The sequence below is a fragment of the Passer domesticus genome, chromosome 2 (genome assembly GCF_036417665.1).
Source record: "Passer domesticus isolate bPasDom1 chromosome 2, bPasDom1.hap1, whole genome shotgun sequence".
Classification (NCBI taxonomy): Eukaryota; Metazoa; Chordata; class Aves; order Passeriformes; family Passeridae; genus Passer; species Passer domesticus.
Window position 1 is genome coordinate 112,184,751 of NC_087475.1, and position 27,858 is coordinate 112,212,608.

At 63.5% G+C, this 27,858-nt stretch overlaps 3 protein-coding genes across 6 annotated transcripts in view; 1 reads left to right on the plus strand and 2 right to left on the minus strand.

Moving 5' to 3' along the window:
- Positions 1-291: 291 nt before the first annotated feature.
- On the plus strand, positions 292-15,514 carry INPPL1 (inositol polyphosphate phosphatase like 1). Of its 2 annotated transcripts, XM_064410794.1 has the most exons (28): positions 292-513; positions 4,486-4,549; positions 5,147-5,297; positions 5,383-5,503; positions 5,620-5,757; positions 5,840-5,930; positions 6,158-6,247; positions 6,560-6,658; positions 6,844-6,994; positions 7,165-7,271; positions 7,524-7,626; positions 7,704-7,900; positions 8,264-8,381; positions 8,881-8,977; positions 9,069-9,207; positions 9,297-9,396; positions 9,479-9,567; positions 9,647-9,728; positions 9,823-9,912; positions 10,024-10,137; positions 10,250-10,338; positions 10,431-10,518; positions 10,601-10,756; positions 10,827-10,911; positions 11,307-11,456; positions 11,525-12,230; positions 12,321-12,439; positions 12,926-15,514. In XM_064410794.1, the coding sequence occupies exons 1-28, from the start codon at positions 332-334 to the stop codon at positions 13,014-13,016; spliced, it is 3,807 nt and encodes a 1,268-aa protein (XP_064266864.1). In that variant the 5' UTR covers positions 292-331; the 3' UTR covers positions 13,017-15,514. The 2 variants fall into 2 exon arrangements, with proteins under 2 accessions (XP_064266864.1, XP_064266863.1); XM_064410793.1 differs by having other exon boundaries at positions 11,525-12,439.
- Positions 15,515-17,005: 1,491 nt separating this feature from the next.
- Positions 17,006-20,450, minus strand: PHOX2A (paired like homeobox 2A). 2 transcript variants are annotated; one of them, XM_064410801.1, is made up of 3 exons: positions 20,243-20,450; positions 18,360-18,547; positions 17,006-17,438 (listed from the first exon to the last, which is right to left on the minus strand). In XM_064410801.1, the coding sequence occupies exons 1-3, from the start codon at positions 20,448-20,450 to the stop codon at positions 17,010-17,012; spliced, it is 825 nt and encodes a 274-aa protein (XP_064266871.1). In that variant the 3' UTR covers positions 17,006-17,009. The 2 variants fall into 2 exon arrangements, with proteins under 2 accessions (XP_064266871.1, XP_064266870.1); XM_064410800.1 differs by having other exon boundaries at positions 17,006-17,525.
- A 6,546-nt stretch (positions 20,451-26,996) lies between these two features.
- Positions 26,997-27,858, minus strand: part of CLPB (ClpB family mitochondrial disaggregase) — a 70,127-nt gene continuing 69,265 nt past the window's right edge. For both annotated transcript variants that reach the window (XM_064410799.1, XM_064410798.1), the window contains one exon: positions 26,997-27,692. In XM_064410799.1, coding sequence (XP_064266869.1) covers positions 27,441-27,692 — 252 coding nt within the window. In that variant the 3' untranslated portion in view covers positions 26,997-27,440. The remainder of the gene's footprint in view (positions 27,693-27,858) is intronic.

Below are 27,858 nucleotides of genomic sequence, written 5' to 3' on the forward strand. Positions count from 1 at the left end.
ACATCCTACTCATGGCCCTGCTCTGTCCCGGTGCGCCCCCCAGGACCCCGTTACCTCACTGCTGCTCCCCCAGGATCCCCGCGGGTCCCCTCCGGTGCCCTCTCGACTGCCGCGGGTCCCCTTCCGCCATCGCCTCTCACGGCGGCCACCCCCGGACCCCTCCCCGCGCGCCCCCGAGTGCCCCCCTGGGGCCCACGGTGTCCCCAAGCCCCGAAGCCCCCGCCCGTCCCCGGGATGTCCCCGTCCCCACCTTTCCCCGCCCCGGTGCCCGCCCCTCGGCTCCCCCTCCCCCTCAGAGCGCGGCCCCGCGGCGCGGCCCCGGCGGCGGAGCATGGCGGGCGCGGGGGGCGCGGGGGGCGCGGGGGCGGCGGCCCCGGTGCCGGTGCCCCCCTGGTACCACCGGGACCTGAGCCGGGCGGCGGCCGAGGAGCAGCTGGCGCGGGCCGGGCGGGACGGCAGCTTCCTGGTGCGGGACAGCGAGAGCGTGGCGGGGGCCTACGCGCTCTGCCTGCTGTGAGTGGGGTGCGGGCGGCGGGGACAGCCCCGCGGAGCCGGCGGGCCGCGGGGGGCGATCCGGAGCGGCCATCGGGGCTGACTGGAGCGGGGGCACCGGAGGGGACCGGCGCGGGGCCGGGGGAGCTGCGGAGGCACGGGCAGGGTGTCGGGGCAGGACCGGCGGCGACCATGGGGGAGCTGCAGGGGGAGCTTGAGGGGGCCACCGGCGAGGCACGGCCGGAGCCGTGGGGGGATCCCGGGAGGAACGGGATCGGGGATTCGGGCGTAGGAGTGGAGCGTTCAGGGCGGCACCGGAGGGGCCGCGGGGATGGTCCGAGGAGAGCAGGGAGGGCAGAGGGGAGGATTTGGGGGAGCGCCTGAGGGGTACCGGGGAGAGCACTGGGGCGTCATGGTGGGGTCACTGCAGGGGTTCAGGGGAGCACCGTGGTACACAGGGCCGGTGTCCGAGGAAGCACTGCCAGAGGACCGGGAAGAACAGTGGGAGAGGCACCGAGGGCGGGAGGGGGGCGCCAAGGAAGCACGGGCAGGGGAGGCGGTGGGGATCGCTGGAAGGGATCCAGAGGAGCACACAGGGAGCATTGGAGGGGGTGGGGGAGAGCACCAAGGGGGCAACAGACAGAGGGGGAAAGCCACCTGAGGGATACAGTGATACAGTGAGCACGGGGGTCACCAGGACTGTGGGGGCTGCTGGGAATTTGGGCACAGGGAGGCTGGGACAGCTCTGGTCAGTGGGTGCTGAGGGGGCACAGGCACGGGGAGACCTGGGGTTTCAGAGGGACGCTGGCACTTCTGGGACGCAGGGCACCAGGGGAATGGCACCTGCTGTGGCCTGGGTGTCCCACGAGACCAGACACCAACAGACTCTGGAGGGGCTGGGAATCTCTGGGCAGTGGGGGGATATTGGGCTGGCTCCAGGGGGGCTATGTCACCCCCCCTGCTACCCTGGGGGTCTATGAGGTGGGGAACCTGGCACCTACCGCACACTCTTGGGGTCCCTGAGCCTACCCATGGCACTGGGGGTCCCCAGCTCCTGCCCTCATATCTGGGGGTCCCCAGCCTGGGAAGGGGGGACAGCTCTGTGCCCTTGAGTTGTGCCATGGAACTCCATGGCTCCCAGCTTGTGCCAGGTCACAGGTGAATGCTGACAGCCCTGGGGGTCCTGAAGTGCCTTTGCCCAGTGGTGTACCTCAGCACCCCACCATACCTGGGGCTTCTGGCACCTCGTTGTGCTGGGATGCTCCTGGGGCATGCCACTGGCTCTGCTCGAGGCTGGCTACCTGTGCCAGCACCTGGACCTTGATGTGGTTGTGCGGTGGCGGTGAGAGCACTTGAACTCAGAGCTTTTCTGTGCCCTGAGAGCCTGTGGGAGAACTGTGAGTGCACTGTGAGCTGGCCTGCCCTGGCCTGGGGTTGCTGTGTGCTGCTGCCACGTGCTGGTGCCAGGCATGCAGCCTCCGTGGTGGCATGGTTGTCCTTCCCCGTGGACAGTGGCAAATGCAGTTTCCCAGCCACGTGGGCACGGTGTGGCTCTGGGCACTGGCTGCCCACCACAGAGCTGGGCCAGCCAGCAGCACTAGGCACAGCACTGGGAGAGCATGCCATTCCAGCACCTAATGGTGCCATATGGCTGGAGGGCACTGTGGCACCAGTGTGTGGTGCCTGGGTAAGGTGTGCCTGTCACTGATGTCTCTCACTGCTTGGTGAGGAGGCCATGGGTGCCGGCCTGTGGGATTGGACCCCGCAGCATGGCAAAGCCCTCCATGGGGATGCCAGGCTGGGAGGCTGCACTCCAGCAAGAGCTACTGGGAGTCCCTGGGGCTGTGATCTCTCCAGGCACCCCCGTTGCCTGTGCGTGGGTGGACAGGGCTGTGGAGCCATTGGCCTCAGCTATTGCTGGGGTCCTAAAAATAGCTGCAGAATCAGGAGGAGGAAAGGGAACTGCAGCGGGATCCCGGCAGCATCGGCTTCCTTTAACCCTCCCACTGGTGTGCCATGGACTCACCAGGCTCGATGTGGCACACCAGGACGTCTCACTGTGCCCTCGCCGTGGCACTCTGGGGTGTCTCACCATGGCACGCCAGGGTGTCACCCTTGTGGCCTCACTGCTGCATATTGGGGCATCACTGGAACTCACAGTGGTGGCACACGGCAGTGGCACCCCAGGGCGTGCTGACATCATTGGCCGGTGAGCAGTGCTAGTGGGGACAGTCCTGCTGTGGTGTCCCACAGGAGCGTGGGGGCTTGGCGCTTCCATCCTGGCTCACTGCCAGTTCATGGGGGACACCAGTGCCGGGGTGGTGGCAGCGGGCACACGGAATCCCCCTTGCCAGGGTGCCCACACCCTGCTCTTGGTGCAGTAGGGCGGCAGGTGCCCCTCTGTGCCACGGAGCAGTGGGGACACGGGGTGCCCGCTGTGCTGGCAGGGTTGTGGCAGGGCGCTGTGCGTCAGCGCGGCAGGGGAGTCCCGTAGCTCCCGCATAAAGGCTCTTTGTACCCGAGCCCGGTGCTCTCTGGCCCCCCCTCCCCGTCGCTGCTCACCAAAATAGCAGCCGACAGCGGTGCGGGGCTGGGCAGCCAGGGGGCCCTGCAGTCCCCCTCCGCGGTACCACCCCTGTGCTGGGTGTCCCTCCAGCCCCTGCCAGTCATCCATGGAGAACCCCTTGATGTCCCCCTCAGCTGAGCTTCCTCCTAAGGGTCCTGCTCCTTGTCCCTCCCATCTGGAGTTCCACGTACCGGTGCTGTGCTGGGGTTCCTCTTGCACCCACATCACACCTCCACTGGTGTTCCTGCTATGGAGACCCCAGTTGTGTGTTAGGGCTTCCCACAGAGACCTCTTATGCTACCCTCGTTTGAGGGTGTCTCTTTGTGCCCCCCCATCCTGCCAGCTGGGATTCTCCCGCAGACTCCTTTGAGTCGGGGAACCCCTGATCCCTTCACCCACCCTAGCAGGGTTTTCCATACAGGCCCCCCATAGTGGATTCTCATTCAGCCCCCCCTGCCACTTGGAGAGTTCTCCATGGCCCCACCCTCACAATGACCCCTGGCTGGGCATTGGGGCACCTGGGACACCCCAACAATGCTGGGGTAAGTTGTACTCCAGAGGAGGAGGGACAAATGGGGACCTGGCACTGCAGGGACCATGGTGTCAGCAGGGCACCCTATCCCCTTAGCGGGGGATAGGACATGGAGGGGCACGGCACCCTCTCCGGGGGCACAGCACAGCATAGGGGGGATGGATGCCTTGTCCCAGTCCTCCAGCCCTCTGTCGAGCTGCCACTGGGGCAGGGGACACAGCAGCTGAGTGGCCCTGGTGTGGTGACAGCAGCCTCCATGCTTATGGTGACTTCTGTGACCAGAGGCCAGCCAAGGAGTCACGATCCCTGCTGACAGCCCTGGAGGGGGGAGGTCCGGCTGTGCTGAGGCTCCCTGTCTCCTGGAGTCCCTGAAATGGGGAGGGCTTCCAGTCCTGCTCCTTACACTCACTGATGTTTTCACCCCATCTCTTAGCACTGCCCATCACCCCCTGCCCTGGGATCATGTCCTTGGTTCCTGTCAGCTTCCACAGGAAAATAAATTGTTTCCTGGTGTCCTGGCTGCCAGCTCCTGCCTGCTCCTGCCAGCTCCAGCCTGTGCTGTGGGCTGGAGACAGTGCCTCTGGCACAGACAGGCAGTGCAGCAGGGGCAGCAGCACTGCCAAGGACACAGTGGTGTCAGTGTGGGGTCGGAGCAAGCAGGGGAGTCACTCTCGGACTCCCAGCACCCATCCTGCAAGCTTTTTCCCATGGGCTTTCCATGGGTTCCCTGTCAGCTCATTGCATTCCATGGGGAATAGTGGTATTGGAGCTCCTCACTGTTGGTGCTGGTGAAGTAGGGGTCTGACTGGAAGGGTACTGGGCATCCCTTCGGGGCTGGCAGGCGGAGGGACACCACCCAATCCCCAGCACCCTGACGCCCTCTCTGCTGCCACAGGTTCCAGAAGCACGTGCACACCTACCGCATCCTGCCGGACGAGGAGGATTTCCTGGCCGTGCAGGTGGGCAGCGCGGGCACGGGACACCTCTGGCTCGTGGGCAGCGGGGGGGCTCGTGCTGTGACTGTACCTGTCTGTCTGTCTGTGCTGGGTGGCTGTGCTGGGCTCAGCCCTGGCCCCGTGCCACGTGCATGCCCGGCTGTGCCGGATGGCTTGGCTGTGCCTGTCTTGGCCGGCTGTGGCACTGGGTATTTTTAGAGCAACAGAACCCTCTTTGTGCTGGCCCGGCAGGCAGGAAAAGCTGCCCCTGGGAGGGAGGAGGCTGAGGGATGGCTGCTGCCTGCACCCTGTCAGCCCACCTACCAGCCCTGTTGCAACGTGGGACTGTGGGGTCAGCCCCCCATCCTGCATGGGGGTCCCTGCACGGAGGGGTTCCTGCACTGTGGCATCTCTGCATGGGAGGGTCCCTCCATGGGAGTCTCTGCATGAGGGGGTCCCCTCATGGGAACATCCCTGCATGGTGGCAGCTCTGCACGAGGGGATTCTTGCATGGTGTTATCCCTGGATGGTGGGTTCCCTGCTTGGTGTTGTCTCCGCCGGGGGGGTCCGGTGATGCTGGCTGCAGGTGCTGATGGTCCCGGTGTCCCAATGTCCCTGCAGACGTCACAGGGGGTGCAGGTGCGGCGCTTCAAGACGCTCAGCGAGCTGATCGCCCTGTACCTGCAGCCCAACCAGGGGCTGGTCTGCACCCTGCTCTTCCCTGTCGAGAGGGAGAAGGAGAAGGAGACCGTGGAGGACAGGGACTACTCGGGTATGGCGGGGTGACGTGGGTGGGTGACCAGGGTGCTGGGACTCCTGGGGTGGCAGTAACTGGCCCCCTCATTGCCCCATTGCAGATGGAGAGGATGAGAAGCCACCGTTGCCACCACGCTCCGGCTCCACCAGTTTCTCTGGCACCTCAGCGGGGCTCAGCCCCACTGGCCTGGGACCATCTGTGTCGGAGAGGCCAGTGGAGAGGTGAGGGTCTGTCTGTCTGTCTGTCTCCTGCCTGTCCCTTGTCTGTCCCGTGTCTGTCCCCTGTCTGTCCCCTGCTCCTCCCTGCTGGCTCTCACCCCCGGGTGCTCTCTCTGCAGCACCAATGGGCTCAGCAGCATCTCTCATGAGTACCTGAAGGGCAGCTACACCCTGGATCTGGAGGCAGTGAAGGGAGGGGCCAACAGCCTCCCCCACCTCAACAAGACTCTCGTCACCTCCTGCAAACGGCTGCACAGGTGAATGCCAGACACTGGGACAGATGAACAGATGGAAGGACGTATGTGCCACCCAGTGAGCTGGCTCCTCTTGCCTCTCCAGTGAGGTGGACAAGGTGCTGGCAGGGCTGGAGATCCTCTCCAAGGTGTTTGACCAGCAGAGCTCCCCCATGGTCTCCAAGATCCTGCAACAGGTAAAGGGAATATGGGGACACAGCAGTGGCAGCCCCCCACCATGGTCTGCACCCACAGACCCAACCATGGTGCCATCCATAGGTGGTGGGAAAAACTGTGGAGAAGCACCTACCATCCTACCCCATCCAAGATTGCCAGTGGGCTCTGCCACTTGGGGTGGGGGGAGGCTCTGGCGTGGGTCTGGGGTTCACATCCCAGTGCTGGGGTGTCCTGCTGGGGGTTCCAGACAGCAGGGCAGAGTGGAGAGCAGGAGCTGGAGAACCTGGTGCTGAAACTCTCTGTGCTGAAAGATTTCCTGTCCTCCATCGAGAAGAAGGTAAGGCTGAGGATGCAGGGGTGGATGGCCTGGTGGGGGTGTTCTGGGGGGTCTGGATGAACCAGAGAGACTGTGGGGCTGAGGGCACTGGTGGGACTGGGGCAACTGGCAGAGATTGCTGGGCTGGTGGAGCTGGGGGACTGGGGATGGGCTGGTGGGATTGAGGCACCAGTGGGACTGGGGAGGGCCAGTGGGGCTGGCGCTGGTAGGGCTGAGGGGGCTGGTGGGGCTTGGAAGGCTGGTGGGACTGGATGGGTTGGTGGAGCTGGGGGACCGGTGGTCTCCCTGCTGACCCTGCTGGGGCTCTGGCAGGCACTGAAGGCCCTGCAGGAGATGAGCTCAGCCACCCCTGCCACCCCCCCTCAACCCCTCTCCCGCAAGGCCAAGAGCATCCCAGTGCAGACCTTCGAGGTGAGCCCTACCCTACCCCCTGCCGTGCCCAGTTTTGGAGTTTTGAGGGGATTTCAGCATCAGCTGAGTACCTCCAGTGTGACACTGAGGGCACAGGCCCCTACGTGTCTCTGGGGGAGGCCAGATGCCAGACGGGGTGCTGGGGTGTCCCCTGTGTCCCCCCTCATCCCAGTGTCCCCTGGCAGGTGAAGCTGGATATCACCCTGGGGGACCTGACCAAGATTGGGAAGTCACAGAAGTACACGCTGAGCGTGGATGTGGAGGGGGGTAAACTAGTGGTGCTGAAGAAGCAGAAGGACTCCCAGGAGGACTGGAACACCTTCACCCATGACAAGAGTGAGTGGGGAGGTGTCTGGGGGGTCCCAGCACCCCTGGGACTGCCCCAGGGAAATCCCTGGGGGATTTCCTCATGCTGGGGGTATCCCCATCTTGGGGGGTCCCCCAAAGCATGGATTGGGGGAGTTCCAGCACCCAGCACCGTTCCAGCTCTTGCCACTCCTCCTCAGTCCGACAGCTGATCAAGTCACAGCGGGTGCAGAACAAGCTGGGCATCGTTTTTGAGAAGGAAAAGGATAAAACGCAGCGGAAAGACTTTGTTTTTGTCAGTGCTCGGGTGGGTAATGCTCAGCTGGAGGTGGGCAGGGGACAAGGGGTCTCTTGTAGGGAGGGGGTGGGGCAGGATTTTACCCCTGGGCCCTGGTAGGGCTCAGGGACAGGCGCTGGGTACCAGTGCCTGATGGCTGGGTGATGTCCCAGGGGCGGTCCCCATGCCCAAAAGGTGCCAGCTTTGGCTGAGCCAAAGCAGGGGGGCGGGAGAGGGTTGTAGGGATTCCCTCTGCCCTCCCCTCACTGCCCCCTTCTGCAGAAGCGTGAGGCCTTCTGTCAGCTTCTGCAGCTGATGAAGAACAAGCATTCTCACCAGGACGAGCCTGACATGATCTCTGTCTTCATTGGCACCTGGAACATGGGTGAGCAAGGCCAGGGGCAGCCCTCGGTGGGGTGTCGAGGCCCTGGGGTCCCCCTAACTGTGCTGTCCCCCCTGCAGGCAGCGTTCCCCCCCCCAAGAACATCACCTCGTGGATCACCTCCAAGGGGTTGGGCAAGACCCTGGATGAGGTGACGATGGCCATACCGCATGACATCTACGTCTTCGGCACCCAGGAGAACTCTCTGGGAGACAAGGAGTGGGTGGACTTCCTGCGCACCGTCCTCAAGGACTTCACAGAGGTTGAGTACCGCCCGGTAAGGACCAGGGGGTCCAGGGGGCCCTGGGGCTGTGAGGTGCAGGCACTGGTGGGTGGTGGAGGTGTGTGATGCTCAGTGTCCCCGGGGTGGCTGTGCTCTGGCTCTGTGACACCGGCTGTTCTGAGGTGCTCTCGTGGTGCTGGGTGCTCCGGGTCTGCTGACACAAGGTATTTTGGGGTGGTCTCCTGGTGCTGGATAGCTGTGGATACTGATTGATGGTGGTGGGATTCCAAGGAGAACAGCCCTTGGTGGGAGAGGCTGAGTAATGAGCGTTCCCTGTGGACACACCAGAGGGGCCCCCGTGGCCCCAGGGGGCCCCAGCGCGTGCTGGCAGGGGGCTGAGGGTGCTGGCACCCACAGGTGGCCATGCAGTCCCTGTGGAACATCAAGGTGGTGGTGCTGGTGAAGCCAGAGCACGAGAACCGCATCAGCCATGTCAGCACCTCCAGCGTCAAGACAGGGATCGCCAACACCCTGGGTAGGGCCACAGCAGGGCACAGAGGGACACGGGGTGTGCACTGCACTGGGGGGAGTCCTGGGGTGCCTGCACTGCGGGGGGGTTCTGTTCTTGCATGTGTTGCATGAGGAGGAGTCTCAGCATGGGTACCTTGCATGGTGAGGAGCCCTGGAATGTGGGCATTGCACGGGGAGGGTCCCAGTGGGCGTGTTGCACGTGGAGGGGTCTTGTGGATGCACAAGGAGGGGTCCCAGAGCACGGGTGTTCCACGAGGAGGGCTTTGTGTGCAGTGCACAGGGAAGGTCTGGGAGTGTTTGCGTTGCATGCAGAGGTGTGGATAAGTGTGCTTTGCACGAGGGGGGCTGGGGGGGGTGTGTTTCATGAGGAGGCCTCAGCCTGTGCCAGCCTGGCCAGGGGGGGACTGTGCCCCATCCCTGTGACCTGGGGTCAGCTGGGTGTCTGTCCCCGAGGTAGAATCAGGGGTTGCCTGATCCCATCCCGTGTCCCCGTGTCCTCACAGGGAACAAGGGTGCTGTGGGTGTCTCCTTCATGTTCAATGGCACTTCCTTTGGCTTTGTCAACTGCCACCTCACCTCTGGCAACGAGAAGACGGCACGGTGAGCACCCCCACCCTGGGCTGGGCCGGGACAGGGCTGTCACCCCTGTCCTCATGTCTGTGACACCCTGTCCCCGTGTCCCCTGCTTCAGGAGGAACCAGAACTACCTGGACATCCTGCGTCTGCTCTCGCTGGGGGACAAGCAGCTGAGCTCCTTTGACATCTCTCTTCGCTTCACCCACCTCTTCTGGTTCGGGGACCTCAATTACCGCCTAGACATGGACATCCAGGTCAGGGGAGGGGGTGGGTCGGGGTGGGAAGGCAGGTGGGAGTGTCAGGGTCCCCTCCCAGCCCAGTGCCAGCACCTTTGTCCCCACAGGAGATCCTCAACTACATCAGCCGCAAGGAGCTGGAGCCGCTGCTGAAGGTGGATCAGCTCAATCTGGAGAAGGAGAAGCACAAGGTGTTCCTGCGCTTTGGTGAGGACTGGGGGGCTCCAGGAGGGTCTGGTGCTGCAGCCCCTGCTGTCGGGACTGTCCTGACCCACTGCTGTCCCTGCAGGTGAGGAGGAGATCACCTTCCCCCCAACCTACCGCTACGAGCGGGGCTCCCGGGACACCTATGTCTGGCACAAGCAGAAGCCCACAGGGGTAGGTGCTGGGGTAGGGGGAGTTGGGGGAGTGGAGGACACCCCAATCTGAACGCCCACCCACTCCCCACTCCTGCCAGGTGCGTACCAACGTGCCCTCCTGGTGTGACCGCATCCTCTGGAAGTCCTACCCCGAGACTCACGTCAACTGCAACGCTTATGGTGGGCAGTATAACCACCCCCAGCACTCTCGTCCCTGTTCTGGGGACAGTCCCCCCCTCCATCCTCACTTCTTCCCCATTCCCACTGGCTGCAGGCTGCACAGATGACATTGTCACCAGTGACCACTCACCCGTCTTCGGCTCCTTCGAAGTGGGAGTGACATCCCAGTTCGTTTCCAAAAAAGGTGCTTATGCCCAAGGGGATACCTTGCTGTCCCCTGCCCCTCCATGGTCCAACCTCTCCCTCTAAATGGAGAGGTCCCAGGGGGATTCCAATGCCTTGCCTCTCCATGGAGGGCTCTCCAAGTCCTCAGAGCAGGCGTACATCGAGTTTGAGAGCATAGAAGCCATCGTGAAGACTTCCAGTCGCACCAAGTTTTTCATCGAGTTCTATTCTACGTGCCTGGAAGGTGAGGACTGGAATGGCAGTGGGAGGTCCCAGAGGGCTTAAGAGGGGTCCCTGGAAGCTCATGGCATCCTGGAAGGCTAAAGGATTGATGCCATATCCTGCTGCCACCACAGAGTTCAAGAAGAGCTTCGAGAACGACAGCCAGAGCAGTGACAACATCAACTTCCTCAAGGTGCAGTGGTCATCCCGGCAGCTGCCCACGGTGAGGAGGGGCTGGGGGCTGGCAGGGTGGGGGCGGGGGAAAGCTGCAGACAGGGAGACCCCCGCTCACTCTCCCCATTCCCTCGGCCACAGCTGAAGCCCATCCTCTCTGAGATTGAGTACCTGCAGGACCAGCACCTCCTGCTCACCGTCAAATCCCTTGATGGTTACGAGTCCTACGGTGAGTGTCCGCTCCAGCACCGTGCCAGCACTGGGGGGTCCGTGGGGTGCAGACCCCCAACCTCTCCCGCTGTCACCCCCAGGGGAGTGTGTCATTGCCCTGAAGTCGATGATTGGCAGCACAGCACAGCAGTTCCTCACCTACCTGTCCCACCGCGGTGAGGAGACCGGCAATATCCGTGGCTCCATGAAGGTCTGGGTGCCCACGGAGCGCCTGGGCACCCGCGAGAGGCTCTATGGTGAGGACCCCTCAGCCAAGGGGGGACGGTGGGGAGAGGACTCCACCACTGAGCCCCTGTTCCCTGGCAGAGTGGATCAGCATCGATAAGGATGAGACGACAGCCAGCAAAGGGAAGGTGCTGCTTGGTGCCAGGGCCACGCAGGACAATGCCAAGTATGGGGGACAGGGCTTGGCAGGGTGGGGGGCACCGGTTCCTGGGGGTTGGGAGGCCTGAGGGATTCACCTGTGAGCACAGGTGTTGCTTAGGGTATCCCTCTGGGTTGGTGTGTGGGATGTGACTGGGGACGGTCATGATGCCAGTTTTGTGCCACACAGGACAGGGATGGGGCTCTGAGCCTCCAAATGCAGCTCTGGCTGTGTTTTGGTGGCTGAACCTCATCCTGGAGGGCAGAGCCCCATCCTGGGGATCTGAGCCCTGATCTGGGCTGCTGAGACCCATCCCACGGGGTCTGAACCTTGTCCTGGGTGATGTGAGCCCCCTCCTGGGGGTCTGAACCCTGCTGCGGGTGTTCAAACCCCATGGGACACCCAGCCCCTCCTGTTGCCAGGTCCGCGGGGCGGAAGCCCAGCAGTGCTGAGCCCCCCAGCAGCATCCTGGCGAAGCTCCCGGAGGAGCCCGAGAAGAGCGGCACCGCGGCAGCGCCGCGTCCGCCCGCCCCGCACCGCAGCACCCCCCGGGATGAGGCCACCCCAGGCCGGTGAGGGAGCTGGGCAGGGCTGGGGGGGGATTGCTCTGGGGGTGCCACGCTCAACCCTGTCCCCACAGGTCCAAGGCGGAGGCAATGCCGGAGCTCTCAGGGGGTCCCCTGAAGAACAGCTTCAACAACCCAGCGTACTACGTGCTGGAGGGGGTCCCCCACCAGCTGCTGGTGCCGGGGGACCCCGGCAAGCCCCCCAAGGCCAAGGTGCAGCTGGCAGTGCCGGAGCGCTGCCAGTGCCCCTCGGCATGCTGTGGTGGCGAGAGCGATGAGGAGGAGGACCTGGGCACTCTGAACCTGCCGCCGCCGGATTTCCCCCCACCGCCCCTGCCGCGGGAGCTGGAGCTGCCCCCAAACCCCTTCTTGGGCACCCCCAAGGAGCTGCTGGTATCCAGCGGGTGTGAGGACCCCAAATCCCACCCTGCTGCCTTCGGAGAGGCTCCCCTGCCCAAGCTGCAGCCCCGGCCGCCCCCAGCCGCCAGGGCTGGGTTTGGGATGGAGGGGGCTGGGGGGATGCCTGCAGTTGGGGGACTGCCCACTCCCGGGGGCCTGCCGGCTGGGCTGATGGATGACCGCTCCTGCTCGGTGCTGCAGATGGCCAAGACATTGAGTGAGGTGGACTACGGGGGTGGGAAGGAGAGGGTGGTCCCCCCGCCGCCGCTGCTGGCCAAGGGGGCGTTGCCTCCCCGCTGCCTGCACCCTGACTACGGCCGCCCCCTCGCCTTCCCTCCCCACTCCATCCAGGAGAGCATCCAGGAGGACCTGGCTGAGGAGGTGGGTGAAGCAGGGTGGGTGGGGGTGCTCAGCGCCTCAGCCGGGGCTCCCTTGGGGGTGCCCGGTGGTGCTGAGGCTGTTGGGGTGCAGGCGCTGGGCCGCGGCGGGGGCACCGTGCCCGCTGTGGGCGAGTGGCTGCGGGCGCTGGGGCTGGAGCGGTACGAGGAGGGGCTGGTGCGCAACGGCTGGGACGACCTGGAGTTCCTCAGGTGAGCAGCCCCCCACAAGGGTGGGCAGGGACCCCCACCCGCTCCCACCGCCGGCCTGGCCAGCCCCAGTGAGTCCATGTCTTTCCCACAGTGATGCCTGGGTTCTGGGCAGGTCTGTTGGGGTGCTGCCCTTGATGGTCCCCACTATCCCTGGGGGTTCCCCATGGCCTGCTGTGGGTTTCCACTTCCCCTGGGAGTCCCCACTGCCCCTGGAGGGCCCCATGACCCCCAAAGGTTCTGTGCTGCCCTCAAGGAGCCATTGTCCCAGCTGCCCCTGGGTGTCCCCACTGCTCCCACGTGCTCTTTGCCTCTCGGGATCCCCACTGCCCCCTGAGGGTCACAAAACCCCACAGCAGGGACAGAATGGAGCCTGGGTGTGCGCCCAGCAACCTGAGTGGGGGCTCTGGCACCCCCATGTGGAGACCCCACCCGAGTCTGGGGCGCCCCTCAGGGTCAGAGAGCCCCATATTTGTGCCTCATTCCCAGTGACATCACGGAGGAGGACCTGGAGGAGGCTGGAGTGCTGGAGCCTGGCCACAAGCGCATCCTTCTGGAGAGCCTCCAGCTCCGCAAGTAGCTGCCACGGCACAGCCAGCATCCCGTGCTTCCCATGGCCCAGCATCCCAGATCCTGCAGCCCTGCGTCTCAGACCTTGCAGTAGTGTGTCCTGTGGCCCTGCATCCCACAGATGTGCATCCTGGATCCCGTGGCTGTGCATTCTGTATCCTGCTGCCACATATCCTGGACCCTGTGGCCCTGCATCCTGCAGCTGAGCATCCCAGATCCTGCGGCCATGCATCCCAGATCCCTCAGATCCTGTGGCCGTGTGTCCACAGCCCAGCATCCTGTGACCACAAACCCTGGGTCCCATGGATGTGCGTCCCAGATCCTGCAGCTGTGCATCCTGCAGCTGAGGGTCCTTCATCCCACAGTCCCACATCCTGCATCCATTCATCCCACCATCACCAGCAGCAAGTGGGAGCCCCGTGACCTCCACAGCCCACCCCCACCCTGGATGCAGGGTAATGGGAAGGGGGAGTGGGGGACAGGGGGTGGTGGGTCCTGGTCAGATAATTTCACATGAGGATCCCTACGGGGTTCCCTCACATTTTAAGTTATTTTTTATTTATTGGGAGAGGGGATGGGGGAAGAGGTGTTTGGGGGTAACCTTTGGGATCCTGGCTCCCCCATGACCCTCACAGCTAGGAGGAGGAGGCTCTGAGCAGTCATGTCTCCACCCAAGTGCCTTCATGATGCCTGGGATGGGATGGGATGGGATGGGATGGGATGGGATGGGATGGGATGGGATGGGATGGGATGGGATGGGATGGGATGGGATGGCTCAGCCAGCCCCCATAGACAACACTAGGCCCAGCTCAGGGTCCTTCTCCCCAACTCTTAAGGATTCTGTCCACACCCTGAAGGTCCCATCCCCACTGTGAGGGTTCCTGTCTCCACCCTGAAGGTCCCTGTCCCCAAGATGGATGTCCCACTCCCACCCTGGAAAATCCCCATCCCTGGGGGTCCCATCCCTTTGCTGTAGGTCCCTGTCCCAGCTCCAGAGGATCCTGTTCCCACCCTGGACCTCATATCTGCACACTTGGGGTTCTACCCCCACTTCGATGATTCCCATCCCTGCTCTGGATGTGCTGTCCCCACCCCTGGGGGTTCCTGTCCTCACCCCATGGGTCCCTGTCCCCATCTCCGGGGGTTCTATCTCTACCCCAGGAGTCCCTGTCACCATTCCTGGGGGTCCCATCCCCATTATGGTGGTTCCTGTTCCCACCTTGGGGGTGCTGTCCCCATTCCCAGGGGTCCCTCCCCCACCCTGAGGGTCCATCCCACCCTGAGGGTCCATTCCCAGGGGTCCTGTTGTTCCCGTGCTGGGGATTCCGTCCCTACCCCCGGAGTCCTGTCCCCACCCCGGGGGTCCCATTCCCACGTGGCAGGGCCCCCATCCCCACTCTGGGAGTGCCTGTCCCCGTGCTGGGAGTCCCATCCCCAGCCTGGGAATCCTGTCACAGCAGAGCCAGCTCAGTGCCTTCCCCCAGAGCCCACCCCACACCACCAGTGCCTCCGGGGCAGCTCCCCCACTCCAGCCCGTTTGCCCGTTAGGGGCTCGCTGGGTCTGTCCCCCACGGGGGTTTGTGTGCCCCTGGGGACAGCGGGGCTGGCAGCAGGGTCTCCCTGTGGGTGCTCAGCCCCCAGCCTTGCCAAGTGTCCTTCCAGGAGGGTCCCCAGGCTGGGAGTCCCCAGGACAGGGGTCCTCCCACTGTGCTTTCCCCACTGGGATGCTCCCTCCAGGCTCTCCCTGTCCTCGGGGGGGATGGGGGTGATGCTGCCCCCAGACCCCCAACCCCTCACTCCGGCTGAGATGAAGGAAGGGCCAGGTGCCCCTGGCATACCCCAGCATCCCCCCTCTGTTACTGGGGTGTTTGGTGGGAACTCCCCCCCGCTGAACCCCCAGCTCCTGTGTTTGGTAAATCTGGAGTGATTTTTATCATGTTCATGCAATGGGTGTGGTGAAGCTCTCAGCAGGGCGAGGTGGGGAAGGGTCTGGGGAGGGGGGCAAGATGGGGAACCCAGGGGGAAGAACTGGATCCCATCTGTGACCCCTCCAAGCTGTCTGTACTGGTCCCAGCAAGGTGGGGACCAGGTCCCTTGTCACCTTCCTGCCCATCTTGAGTACCTCAGACCACTCCCCAAACAGCCTGGCATGCTCCTTTCACCATCCCAATGCCCACAAGACCTTCTTCATCATCACCTCCCCCCAAAGGGCCCCTAGAGGCCAGGGGGGCTATGTGGGGCACCCCTCTCCTCACCCCACTTGAGGGGGCTTCCCAGGGGTGCCCCTTCAGCTCCCTACAGCTGCTTGGGGTCTTCAAGTGGGGGGCACCCAAAATACTCCCTGAGGTGCTGGGGGTCTGTGGCATCACTTGGGGGGCTCTGGTGGGTTTCAGAGGGTCCAGGGGTGGGGACTGTGCAGTCCCCCCACCCCTGCAACCCCTGTTGAGGGTGGGGTGCAACAAGGGCTGAGGGCCAGCAGCAGTGTCAATAAATTAAGTTTAATTTGGATTAGTGGCATTTGCAAACATGGGTAATAAATTACAGAATGGTTAAAAAAACAAAAAACGAAAGAAAAGTGGGGACCCCACCTCGGGGGAGCTGGGAGGGATACAGGGGGAATGGGGATCGATGGATGGGCTGCCAGCATCCTCACCATGCCAGGAAACCCAGCAGCAGAGCAGCAGGGGTGTAGTGGGTGGCTGGGCACGAGGGGCCCCCAGCACCCCGCTTTGGGAGCCGGTGGGGGTCACGGGGTTCTGTGGGGATCTGCAGGGTCAGTGGGAGCACCCAGCCTGCTGCTGGCAGGGGCCACGGCTGCTCCCAGACATCCCTCTGGCTGTGCCAGGGGCTGCATCCCACAGCACCCTCTCGAGGGGCCCCCTCACCCCCGGCAGCTCTTGCCCTGTTCCCACTGGCAACGCCTGTAGCAATGCAGGTGAGTGCTGAACCCCAGCCTTGGAGAGCTGAACCCCAGCCCTGGGATTGCTAAACCCCAGCTCTGCTCAGTGCTGAACCCCAGCCTTGGAGAGCTGAACCCCAGCCCTGGAGAGCTGAACCCCAGCCCTGCTCAGTGCTGAACCCCAGCCCTGGGATTGCTGAACCCCAGCCCTGCACTACTGAACCCCAGCCCTGCACTACTGAACCCCAGCTCTGCTCAGTGCTGAACCCCAGCCTTGGAGAGCTGAACCCCAGCCCTGGGATTGCTGAACCCCAGCCCTGGAGAGCTGAACCCCAGCCCTGGGATTGCTGAACCCCAGCCCTGCACTACTGAACCCCAGCCCTGCACTACTGAACCCCAGCTCTGCTCAGTGCTGAACCCCAGCCCTGAAGAGCTGAACCCCAGCCCTGAAGAGCTGAACCCCAGCCCTGGGATTGCTGAACCCCAGCCCTGGAGAGCTGAACCCCAGCCCTGGGATTGCTGAACCCCCCCAGTCTCCGGGGGCGGGGTGTGTGTTCCTGTGCCAGGGCGCAGCTGGGGGGAGTCCATGGCAGCAGGCAGGATCTGGGTGACATCAACTCCTCCCCACGCCAAGGGGCGTCTCCATACGGAGTCCCCGGCACTGCCCAGCCCGTGGACCCCAGGGGCCCCCCATAAAGTGCTTCCTCGCCCCCAGCCCAGCGGCACAGATCATTGAGGGGGCGTCTCCTGGGGCGGGGGCACCCACAGTGCTGTGGGGAGCCCCCCATCTGCCCCACCCCTGGAGTGCACCGGGAGCCCCCAGAGCCAAAGGCGCTGCCGGGGGCGCGCTGGCTGAGCACGGGGGGTGTCCCCCGCCTGGCACCCCCACGGTGCCACAGCACCCACGGGTGTGGGTGGGAGCTGCCCCCGCTCCGGGTCCGCCCCATCAGCGCCGGGTCCGGGGGGCGGCGGGGGCCGGTCCCTGCTGCCCCTGCCCGTTCGCTGAAGCACCGTGGCTGGGTCCGTGGCGGGGGCGGCGGGTGGAGGGTGCAGGGTGGGGGCCGAGGGGGGTCTGGGGGGCAGCCGGATCCGGTGGCTCAGCGATCAGAAGAGGTTTGTCTTGATGCCGTTTGGTTTCCGATGGAAGGAGGAGAGGACGCCGGAGAAGGGTCCCGGCACAGCCTCGGTGGGCTGCCAGGCCTTCAGCAGCTCGGCCGTGTTGGGGGCACCGCTGCCACCGCCCACCCCTGCCCAGAGGGGTGCCTTGAGGGGCTGGGGGGCATGGCCGGGTCCCAGGGGTGCCCCCGCGCCGGGGCTGGGGCTCAGGCTGCCACCGGGGCTGCCGATGGCAGCGGCTGGCAGGGACGCCGTGCTGTCTGGAGTCGGGCTGCAGTTGGATTCCTTGGATTCGTCGTCTTCCGAGGAGGAGCGTGGCTCCGACTTCTTCCCGGTGCTGCCGGTGCCGCTGGCACCTTTGGCATTGGCCGCGCGCTCCTGCTTGCGGAATTTGGCTCGACGGTTCTGGAACCACACCTGGAGGGGGATGGAGGGGGTGGGAGCACCCCTGGCCACGGTCCCTGGGGCTTCGGGGAGCCTGTGGGTGTAGGCAGCCCTCCCAGGCTCCGGGTGGGCTTCACAACCCTCCATTCCCTGGGGGAAATGTCTTCCACATCACCAGAGGGATCCGTGTATCCACAAAAATGTAGATTTGTGAGGCTGACGCCGGGCGGTGGCATGTGCTCCGGTGTTGGCAGGGGAGGGAAATGGGATGGGGACATGGTCACACCGCACCCACACCGGCACCTGGTGCGGCCAGAGCCCACCCCCAGCTCCCCATGCTGCCAGCACTGGGGTCCACACCTCACTCACCATCCCCCCGGAGGGAGGGGGACAGGATCCCCAGTCCTATGTGTCCCTACATTCCTATGGGGACAAATGTTCTCACAAAGGGGGTGTCTGCACTCACCGAGGGGGTCTGAAGCCACAAAAGGGGGTATTCACTGACATGGGGGGAGTCCCACACAGAAGGACCCCACAAAGACGGCTCTGCACTGACACAGACTCACAAAGGAGGGGTCTGTGTCTGTTCTGGCTCTGCACTGACACAGGGGACCCACAAGGGACCTGCAGCCACAAAGGGCCACCCTCTGTCCTTCTTGGACTCCCACCAACCCCAAGGTGTTCGGGGCTGGACTAAATCATTAGTGACAGGGATGGTGCTGTGGCACGAACCAACGCCCGCACTCTGCTGGGAGTCAGGCTGTCCCCCCAGCTCCCAGCAGAGCAAGGCTGTGACAACAGTGTGACCCCGACTGCGCTAGTGCCAAGGCCAAGTCCCTTCCTGCCAACGCGGGGAGCAGAGCAGCAGCGTCCCACGGCCAGGGTCCCTGCTCCAGTGGGATTAGAGCCTTCCATCCCCAGCTCCCCAGCCCCTCCTCCCTCCCCGGAGCTGACCTGCACCCGTGCCTCGGTGAGGTCGATCTTGAGGGCCAGCTCCTCTCGGGTGTAGATGTCGGGGTAGTGAGTCTCGGCAAAGACCCGCTCCAGCTCCTTCAGCTGCGAGCTGGTGAATGTCGTCCGGATCCGCCGCTGCTTCCGCTTCTCGTTGATGCCCGACGGGTCCGAGAAGAATTTGTAGGGAACTGGGAGGGAAACGGGGAGTCAAGAGAGCCGGTACAGTGGGGGGACTGTGGTGGACACTGGGGGATACCTGGGCAGGGAGCATCAGGCAGGGATGGAGCAGGAGGGGAGGACCGAGAAGGGATGCACCAGGCGGGAGACACTGGGCAGGGATGGATCGGGCACGGATGGATCGGGCACGGATGGACTGGGCAGGGGACACTGGCCAGGGATAGATGAATAGGGAAGGATGAACTGGGTACGGATGAACCAGGAAGGGAAGGAAAGGGCAGGGAAGGATTGAACAAGGATGACATAGGAAGAAATAGACGGGGAATACATAAACGGGCAGGGGGATGCACTGGGCAGAGGAATCGGCAAAGGATAGATGAACCGGGAAGGACAAACTGGGCTGGGGTGAACCGAGAAGGGGTAGACCGGGGCAGGATGAATCAGGGCATGGAGCGGGCAGGACGGACGGGGCAGGATGAACCAGCAGGACTCCGCGGGCAGGGCGGGAGGGACGAGGGCAGGGCTGGATCGCCGCCGCCGCTGCGCCCCCGGCCCCGTTCGTTCGTTCGTTCGTTCGGCGGGACCGGGGCCTGGGGCAGGGGCAGGGCTGGCGGGGCACTGCGGTGCCGCTGCGGTACCGACCCGCAGCTCCTTCGTTGTCGGCACAACCACACGCAGCGCCTCCGCGGGGGCAACGAATGCGGGGCGGGGAGCGGGTTTCCAGCGGCGGGGACCTTCCCCAGCCCCGCTCCGGGGCCGCCACAGCTCCGGGGATCCCCGGGATCCGCGGCCGTGCTTGGGAGGGTTCATCCCCACCGGCGGAAGCGGGCTGGGGGAGCCGGGACGGGGGGCGGTGGGGAGCGAGTCAGGCAGGGCCAGCCTGGGCTTCGAGCACCGGCAGCACCGGGAACCGGTGGGACCCAGCACCGATAGTGCCAGGAGTCCACAGCGCCGGGAATCGATGTCATGGGGAACGACGGCACCGAGGACCGACAGCAGCCGTTACCGACGGCATCGAGCGTGAAATGCCGAGCACGAAATGCCGAGCACCGGCGGGAACGGGCGGCACCGGGCACTAGTGGCAGCGTGCACTGGCGGTACCGAGAACCGACAGCACCGGGAACGGGCAGAAACGGGCACTGGCGGCACCGGGAACAGACAGTTCCCGGAGCCGGCGGCATCGAGCACTAACGGTGTTGGGCACTGGGGTCACTGGGAACCGGTGGTATCGGTCGCCAACGGTACCTGGAACCGATGGTTACCAATCCTGACAGTGCCGGGCACCAGCGGCACCGGGAACGGGCAATAACGGGCACTGTCGGCACCGGGAACCGATGCTATCGGCGCCGACAGCACTGACGGTACTGCACAACAACGGTACCGGGAACTGGTGGGATCGGGCACCGGCGCTACCGGGAGCCGGCAGCAACGGGCACGGTCGGCATCGAGTTCTGACAGTACGGGGCAGCGGCGGCTCCGGGAGCCAACAGTACCGGGCACCGACGGCATCGAACGCTGACGGTACAGGAGACCGACGGCTCCGGCAGCCGACGGCAGCGAGCCCTGACATCCCCGGCAGCCGCCGGTCCCGAGCCCCGCTGGCCCCGGTCCCCCGCCCGTTCCGATCCCGGCCAGCCCCGACGGCGCGGCCGCTCCCTCACGCCCGTCCCGGGCTGCCCCGGCGGGCAGGGGTCCCTCTCCCTTACCTGCCGAGTAGGGCGAGGGTTGGTGGTCGCGGAGGGCGCCCAGGGCGCAGCTGGCGGAGGCGAGGGGGGCGCAGGCGGGCGCAGGCCCGAAGCCCCCCCGCATGGGGCTGTACTGGAAGGAGCCCGCCTGGCTGCAGGGGCTGAACTCGTAGCTCGCCTCCATGGCGGCCACGCAGGACTCGTAGGAGTTGAGGTAGGAGTAGTCCATGGCGAGCCCGGTGCGGCCCCGGCTGCCGCCCGCCCGTCCCCGCCGCCTCCTGCCCGCCGGGCCCCCGCCCGCCCCCGCCACCGCCGCCGCCCCGGCCCGTTAATATACCGGCGGGGGGAGCGCGGACAAAGGCTGCGCTCGCCGGGGGCTTTTGCATGACAATATCTCCCGGGGACGGCGGGAGCGGGCGGAGCCGACACCCCCCTCCCCTCAGCCCCCCGCCCCCCTTAACCCTTCGTGGGCGCAGGCACCCCCCAGCTCGGACCGACGCGGCAGCCGCCACTTCGGGGCTGGGGCTGGGGGGACAGCGGCCCCTGGGCGCCCCCGGGCAGCACTCGGCCGGCCTGCTCTGGGGCCAGCGCTTGGACATTCCCCCCGTGTCCCCATCCTTCTGTATCATCCCTGTCCCCATCGCCATCCCATCGCCATCCCATCGCCATGCCATGCCATGCCATGCCATGCCATGCCATGCCATGCCATGCCATGCCATGCCATCCCATCCCATCCCATCCCATCCCATCCCATCCCATCCCATCCCAATCGCATCCCTCGGTCCTGTCCCTGTCCCCATCCCTATCCCATCCTGTGTGCGTCTCCATCCTGATCCCCATCTCCCTCCCTGTCGCAATGCCATGCCATGCCGTGCCGTGCCATGCCTCTGGGGCTGAGCATCCCGGGTGCAGGAGGGCGAACACGCCACCGCACCCTCTCCCTGGGTGCCTCCGCCGCCCCTGGGTGCCCGGGGAAGCAGGCGGCCCTGGAGGGGTACCCAGGCCCACCCCTCTCTCCTCGGGGGGCTCTGGCCTTTACAATCCCCCTCCCCAGTTTTCAGCCCGGATGAATTTCAAAGCACCCCATCCCCCCACCGCCCTGCAGGGACCAAGGCAAAGGCTTTCGCCCCTTTCAGCGGCACCAGAGGGGCATGTGGGGAGGGGGGATGCGGGAGGATTTGGCGGGATTTGGGACATTTTCAAGACAAACACTTTCACTAAAGAGGATTTAAAAGTCTAATTGTGCCCAATGAAGGGCTTTGGGTCCCCCAGGGGACCGGGGGGTGGGGGAGGAACGGACTCTGGCTGGGTCCTGTGGGATCGGTTCGAATCATCCTGTCCCACCTTCTCCCCTATATTCTTGTCCCATCTCCTGTCCTAAACTGTGTCGTTGCCCATTTCCTGCCGGGCGTGCTGCCCCGTGTTTTGCCCGGTACCTGGTCTTGTGTCCCGCCCCACGTTTTGCCCCATCTCTTGTCCCATGCCCTGCCCCGTGCCCGTCCTGCGTTCTGCCCCACATCTCGGGCACAAAGGGTCCCGCTCCCTGCTGGGCTCGGTTCCCCGGGAACAGCCCCCGCTTCCCCCGGCTGAGCCCCGGCCCCGGTGGGTGCCGGCGCTGCCCCCCCGCGCCCAGCCCAGCTGCGCGGCCGGAGCGGGCAGGTTGCTAAACAAGTTAATTCGATCAGGGCGTGGGGCTGGCGCGGAGCGAGGCCCCACTGTCGGGCTGCTGGAGCTGTGAAAAGTTAATTCAATTAAGTTTTCCCTCTAAACTAATTAGGCAGCAATCTGCCACGCAAGGAGCTGCTGGTGCTACCCAGAGACGGGCAGAGCCGGGAGGGCGAGGAGGAGGAGGAGGGAGAGGCAGGGGGAGAGCAGAGGGGTGGAACACGGAGGGCAGCGGGATGCGGAGCAGCTGGGGCAGAGCCGGGGAGCTGACCCGTGTCCCCGCGGCTCCCGTGGGACGTGGGTGATCCCTGCGGGCTGTGGCGGATGAAGGGAGATGGGTGCTGGCAGTGGCCCAGCTGTCCCGGTGCTGCCCGATGGGGGTGGGTAAAGCTTGGCTCCCCCTGCTCCCGAAAGGGAAAGCACTGGCAGCGGGCAGGGCTGAGCAGTGGCGGAGATGGGCACAGGGACTCCATCACTCCATCCCACTGTGTGCTGGGAGCTGCCTGCAGGCTTGGAGATGTGTCCATGTGCCTGGTGGATCCGGGTCCCTCCAGAGCTGGGCGGGGGGGCTGTGATAGGACCCTCTCCAAGGGGATCCCTTATGACAGAACAGCTCCAAAGGAACTGTCCTGATGGGACCCCTGTCTGATGGGAGACTCCTTCCAATGGGACTCCTTGAATGGGACCCAGTGATGGGTGGACCCCCTCTGATGGAACCCCTCTACAAGATCCCCTCTGATCACACCCCAAACTCACCCAGCTTGGTTGGGATGACAGCGCCCACCTCCTCACTGCCGTATCTCCCACACTCTCCAGCCTTCACCGCCCCATGGAGTCCCCCAGGTTATGTGTCCTGGTGGGTCCCCCAGCCCCACAGCTGCTCCCAGCGTTGCAGGAGGCCTCTGTTCCCTGCCACATTGTTCCTGGGGACAAAGCCGGGGTGCTCCAGTGTGTCCTGAGCCCCCACGCTGGTGGCACCCTGTGCCCTGACTGGACTGGGTGCCAGCATGAGGTTCAGATGTGAACTCAATGTGTCTGGCACAGCCAAAGAGGATTCTTCTTCCAGATCCCCTTCCAGATCCCATGCTCCCAGGCTCTTCCTGGCAGTGGAAGCCCATTTACCTCTACTGGCACCACGAAAACCACCTCAAAGGGCTGTGGAGGGCCCACGTGGCCCTGGCTCCCGCCTGTGGGGCTGCGATCCGTGGGGTTGGCACAGCTTGGCATGGTGGGATGTGGCACGGCAGAGGGTGGCACAGTGTGTAATGGGACAGCGTGGTACAGGGTGGTGTGGCTCGGCATGACACGGTGTGACCTGGCCTGGCATGACACAGCACAATACGGCACGGCAGTGAGATGGCACAGCACAGTGAGATGGCACAGCAGTGAGATGGCACAGCACAGTGAGATGGCACAGCACGGTGAGATGGCACAGCAGTGAGATGGCACAGCACAGTGAGATGGCACAGCACAGTGAGATGGCACAGCACGGTGAGATGGCACAGCACAGTGAGATGGCACAGCAGTGAGATGGCACAGCACAGTGAGATGGCACAGCACAGTCAGATGGCACAGCAGTGAGATGGCACAGCACAGTGAGATGGCACAGCACAGTCAGATGGCACAGCAGTGAGATGGCACAGCACGGTGAGATGGCACAGCACAGTCAGATGGCACAGCAGTGAGATGGCACAGCAGTGAGATGGCACAGCACAGTCAGATGGCACAGCAGTGAGATGGCACAGCACAGTGAGATGGCACAGCACGGTGAGATGGCACACCACGGTGAGATGGCACAGCATGGTGAGATGGCACAGCACAGTGAGATGGCACAGCACAGTCAGATGGCACAGCACGGTGAGATGGCACAGCAGTGAGATGGCACAGCACGGTGAGATGGCACAGCACAGTCAGATGGCACAGCAGTGAGATGGCACAGCAGTGAGATGGCACAGCACAGTGAGATGGCACAGCACAGTCAGATGGCACACCACGGTGAGATGGCACAGCAGTGAGATGGCACAGCACAGTGAGATGGCACAGCAGTGAGATGGCACAGCAGTGAGATGGCACAGCAGTGAGATGGCACAGCACAGTCAGATGGCACAGCAGTGAGATGGCACAGCAGTGAGATGGCACACCACGGTGAGATGGCACAGCAGTGAGATGGCACAGCAGTGAGATGGCACAGCACAGTGAGATGGCACAGCAGTGAGATGGCACAGCACAGTGAGATGGCACGGCAGTGAGATGGCACAGCACGGTGAGATGGCACAGCACGGTGAGATGGCACAGCAGTGAGATGGCACAGCACGGTGAGATGGCACAGCAGTGAGATGGCACAGCACGGTGAGATGGCACAGCACGGTGAGATGGCACAGCAGTGAGATGGCACAGCACAGTGAGATGGCACAGCAGTGTGATGGCACAGCAGTGAGATGGCACAGCACGGTGAGATGGCACAGCACAGTGAGATGGCACAGCAGTGAGATGGCACAGCACAGTGAGATGGCACAGCAGTGAGATGGCACAGCACAGTGAGATGGCACAGCACAGTCAGATGGCACAGCAGTGAGATGGCACAGCACAGTGAGATGGCACGGCAGTGAGATGGCACAGCACGGTGAGATGGCACAGCACGGTGAGATGGCACAGCAGTGAGATGGCACAGCACAGTGAGATGGCACAGCACAGTGAGATGGCACAGCACGGTGAGATGGCACAGCACAGTGAGATGGCACAGCAGTGAGATGGCACAGCACAGTGAGATGGCACAGCACAGTCAGATGGCACAGCAGTGAGATGGCACAGCACAGTGAGATGGCACAGCACAGTCAGATGGCACAGCAGTGAGATGGCACAGCACGGTGAGATGGCACAGCACAGTCAGATGGCACAGCAGTGAGATGGCACAGCAGTGAGATGGCACAGCACAGTCAGATGGCACAGCAGTGAGATGGCACAGCACAGTGAGATGGCACAGCACGGTGAGATGGCACACCACGGTGAGATGGCACAGCATGGTGAGATGGCACAGCACAGTGAGATGGCACAGCACAGTCAGATGGCACAGCACGGTGAGATGGCACAGCAGTGAGATGGCACAGCACGGTGAGATGGCACAGCACAGTCAGATGGCACAGCAGTGAGATGGCACAGCAGTGAGATGGCACAGCACAGTGAGATGGCACAGCACAGTCAGATGGCACACCACGGTGAGATGGCACAGCAGTGAGATGGCACAGCACAGTGAGATGGCACAGCAGTGAGATGGCACAGCAGTGAGATGGCACAGCAGTGAGATGGCACAGCACAGTCAGATGGCACAGCAGTGAGATGGCACAGCAGTGAGATGGCACACCACGGTGAGATGGCACAGCAGTGAGATGGCACAGCAGTGAGATGGCACAGCACAGTGAGATGGCACAGCAGTGAGATGGCACAGCACAGTGAGATGGCACGGCAGTGAGATGGCACAGCACGGTGAGATGGCACAGCACGGTGAGATGGCACAGCAGTGAGATGGCACAGCACGGTGAGATGGCACAGCAGTGAGATGGCACAGCACGGTGAGATGGCACAGCACGGTGAGATGGCACAGCAGTGAGATGGCACAGCACAGTGAGATGGCACAGCAGTGTGATGGCACAGCAGTGAGATGGCACAGCACGGTGAGATGGCACAGCACAGTGAGATGGCACAGCAGTGAGATGGCACAGCACAGTGAGATGGCACAGCAGTGAGATGGCACAGCACAGTGAGATGGCACAGCACAGTCAGATGGCACAGCAGTGAGATGGCACAGCACAGTGAGATGGCACAGCATGGTGAGATGGCACAGCACGGTGAGATGGCACAGCAGTGAGATGGCAGAGCACAGTGAGATGGCACAGCATGGTGAGATGGCACAGCACGGTGAGATGGCACAGCAGTGAGATGGCACAGCACAGTGAGATGGCACAGCAGTGAGATGGCACAGCACAGTGAGATGGCACAGCATGGTGAGATGGCACAGCAGTGAGATGGCAGAGCACAGTGAGATGGCACAGCACAGTGAGATGGCACAGCATGGTGAGATGGCACAGCACGGTGAGATGGCACAGCAGTGAGATGGCAGAGCACAGTGAGATGGCACAGCACGGTGAGATGGCACAGCACGGTGAGATGGCACAGCAGTGAGATGGCACTGCAGTGAGATGGCACAGAACAGCCAGATGGCACAGCAGTGAGATGGCACAGCACAGTGAGATGGCACAGCAGTGAGATGGCACAGCACGGTGTGGTGGCACAGCACGGTGACACGCCGTGGCCCAGCATGGCAGGGCAGGCACGCCTGCACCCTGGGACACCGGAGGAGCACACGGCTGAGCACACCCGGGGTTACACCGTCGTGCTTCCCTGCACACACATGCAGACCTCGCTGCACACCTGTGTGCACCTGTGGAACTCAGTCTGACCTTAGGAGGCTCCAGCAGAGCCTGGTGACCTCCCAAACCCTCCAGGGATGGAATCCTGCTCCAACCTCTGGCATAAAGCCAGGAAAAAGGCTACTGGGATAGGAAGAGGGTTCACGGAATCCCCCACCAACCCTCCTTGTATCCCTGGAAGACAGGAACCAGCAGCAGAACCAAACCCTCCTGGGGACATCAGGGTAGGGGGTAACAGGGGGATGGGGATCCTATCTGCATCCCAAGGGACAGTGACCTGGGGTTCATTAATCCTGGGAAGGTTGGATTTCCATATGTATTTCACGTTCTACTCTTGGAAACCCTGTCTGGGGTGACCCCAGTAGTGACCATGTCTCCTATTTCACCAAGAGCAGCTCCCTGAAGGAGCCCCCACGGGACATGGGAGAAACTTGGACAGCTCAGCTCCACTTGAGATATTAAATATTTCCTGGAAGAAGGTCATGAGAAAAAGATTCAGCAAGGGGTTTGCACCAGGATGTCGCCTGGCTGGGCTGGGGAGATGTGACAGCGGGTCCCAGCTCCCAGTGGTATTCCCCACTCTTGGTGACATTCCTGGCTCCTGGTGATGAGCAGGAGACCCAGGAGTGCCCTGGGATGAGGGTGGTGATCTCAATAGCTGCTCCTTCTGGGGACACAAAAGGTTGGGTGCACATGGCATGTTTATTGCCACAAAGAAATGGGGACAATACAGAGCATGTGCCTGGTGGCTTTTATACTCTCAGTTCCCACTCCTCACCTTGCCAGCCCAGCTGACCCAGCAAGCCCCTTCCCATGGGAATGACAAATTCATCCCGGCTCCCGCATGGTCCACAATTTGCTTCCCCCTTCCTTAAAAAATTCCCATCACCCTGCGAAACCCCAGGACCATCCACTGCCCCAGCCCTGAATGGCACCAGGGCACCTTGTCACACACACAGCTGCACCCCTGGAGCCCTCCAGGCCCATCCCAGGGCAGCTCCTGCCCGTGCCCGTGTCCGTGCCCGTGTCCGTGCCCAGCGGTGGCAGGGCTGTGCCTCTGCCCTCTCTGACACCGCTCGCTCCAGCTCTTGGGGGGTTTTATTGTCACTGTGAGCGCCCAGCGCTGCCTACAAGAAGTAGGTGATGTTTTTGGGGTTCAGTGGTGCCTGGATCTCCAGTTTCCGGGCCTTGCGGTCCTTCTCTACGATCTCCAGCCGCAGGGTTGGCACCTTGGATTTTTCTGTGCTGGAGGAAGAGCCCTCTGTGGTTTTCAGCAGCTGCTTGTTGGAGTCCTCCACGATGATCCTGAGGGTGCAGCCCTGTGGCAGCAGGTCCTGCTCGTAGGCAGCTGCCAGCTGGTTCACCACGCGCCGCTCCACCTGAGGCACAGACCAGATTCTGTCAGGAAAACCCTGTGGAAAGTCTCCCATGGAGACTGCTAGCTCCTTCCCACCCTCTGCTAGTGCAAAATCATGCAACCTTTTCTTCATCCCACTTATTCCCTGTCTCTGGAGTGTGGGTGTGCCACTTCCTCCACAAGACCAC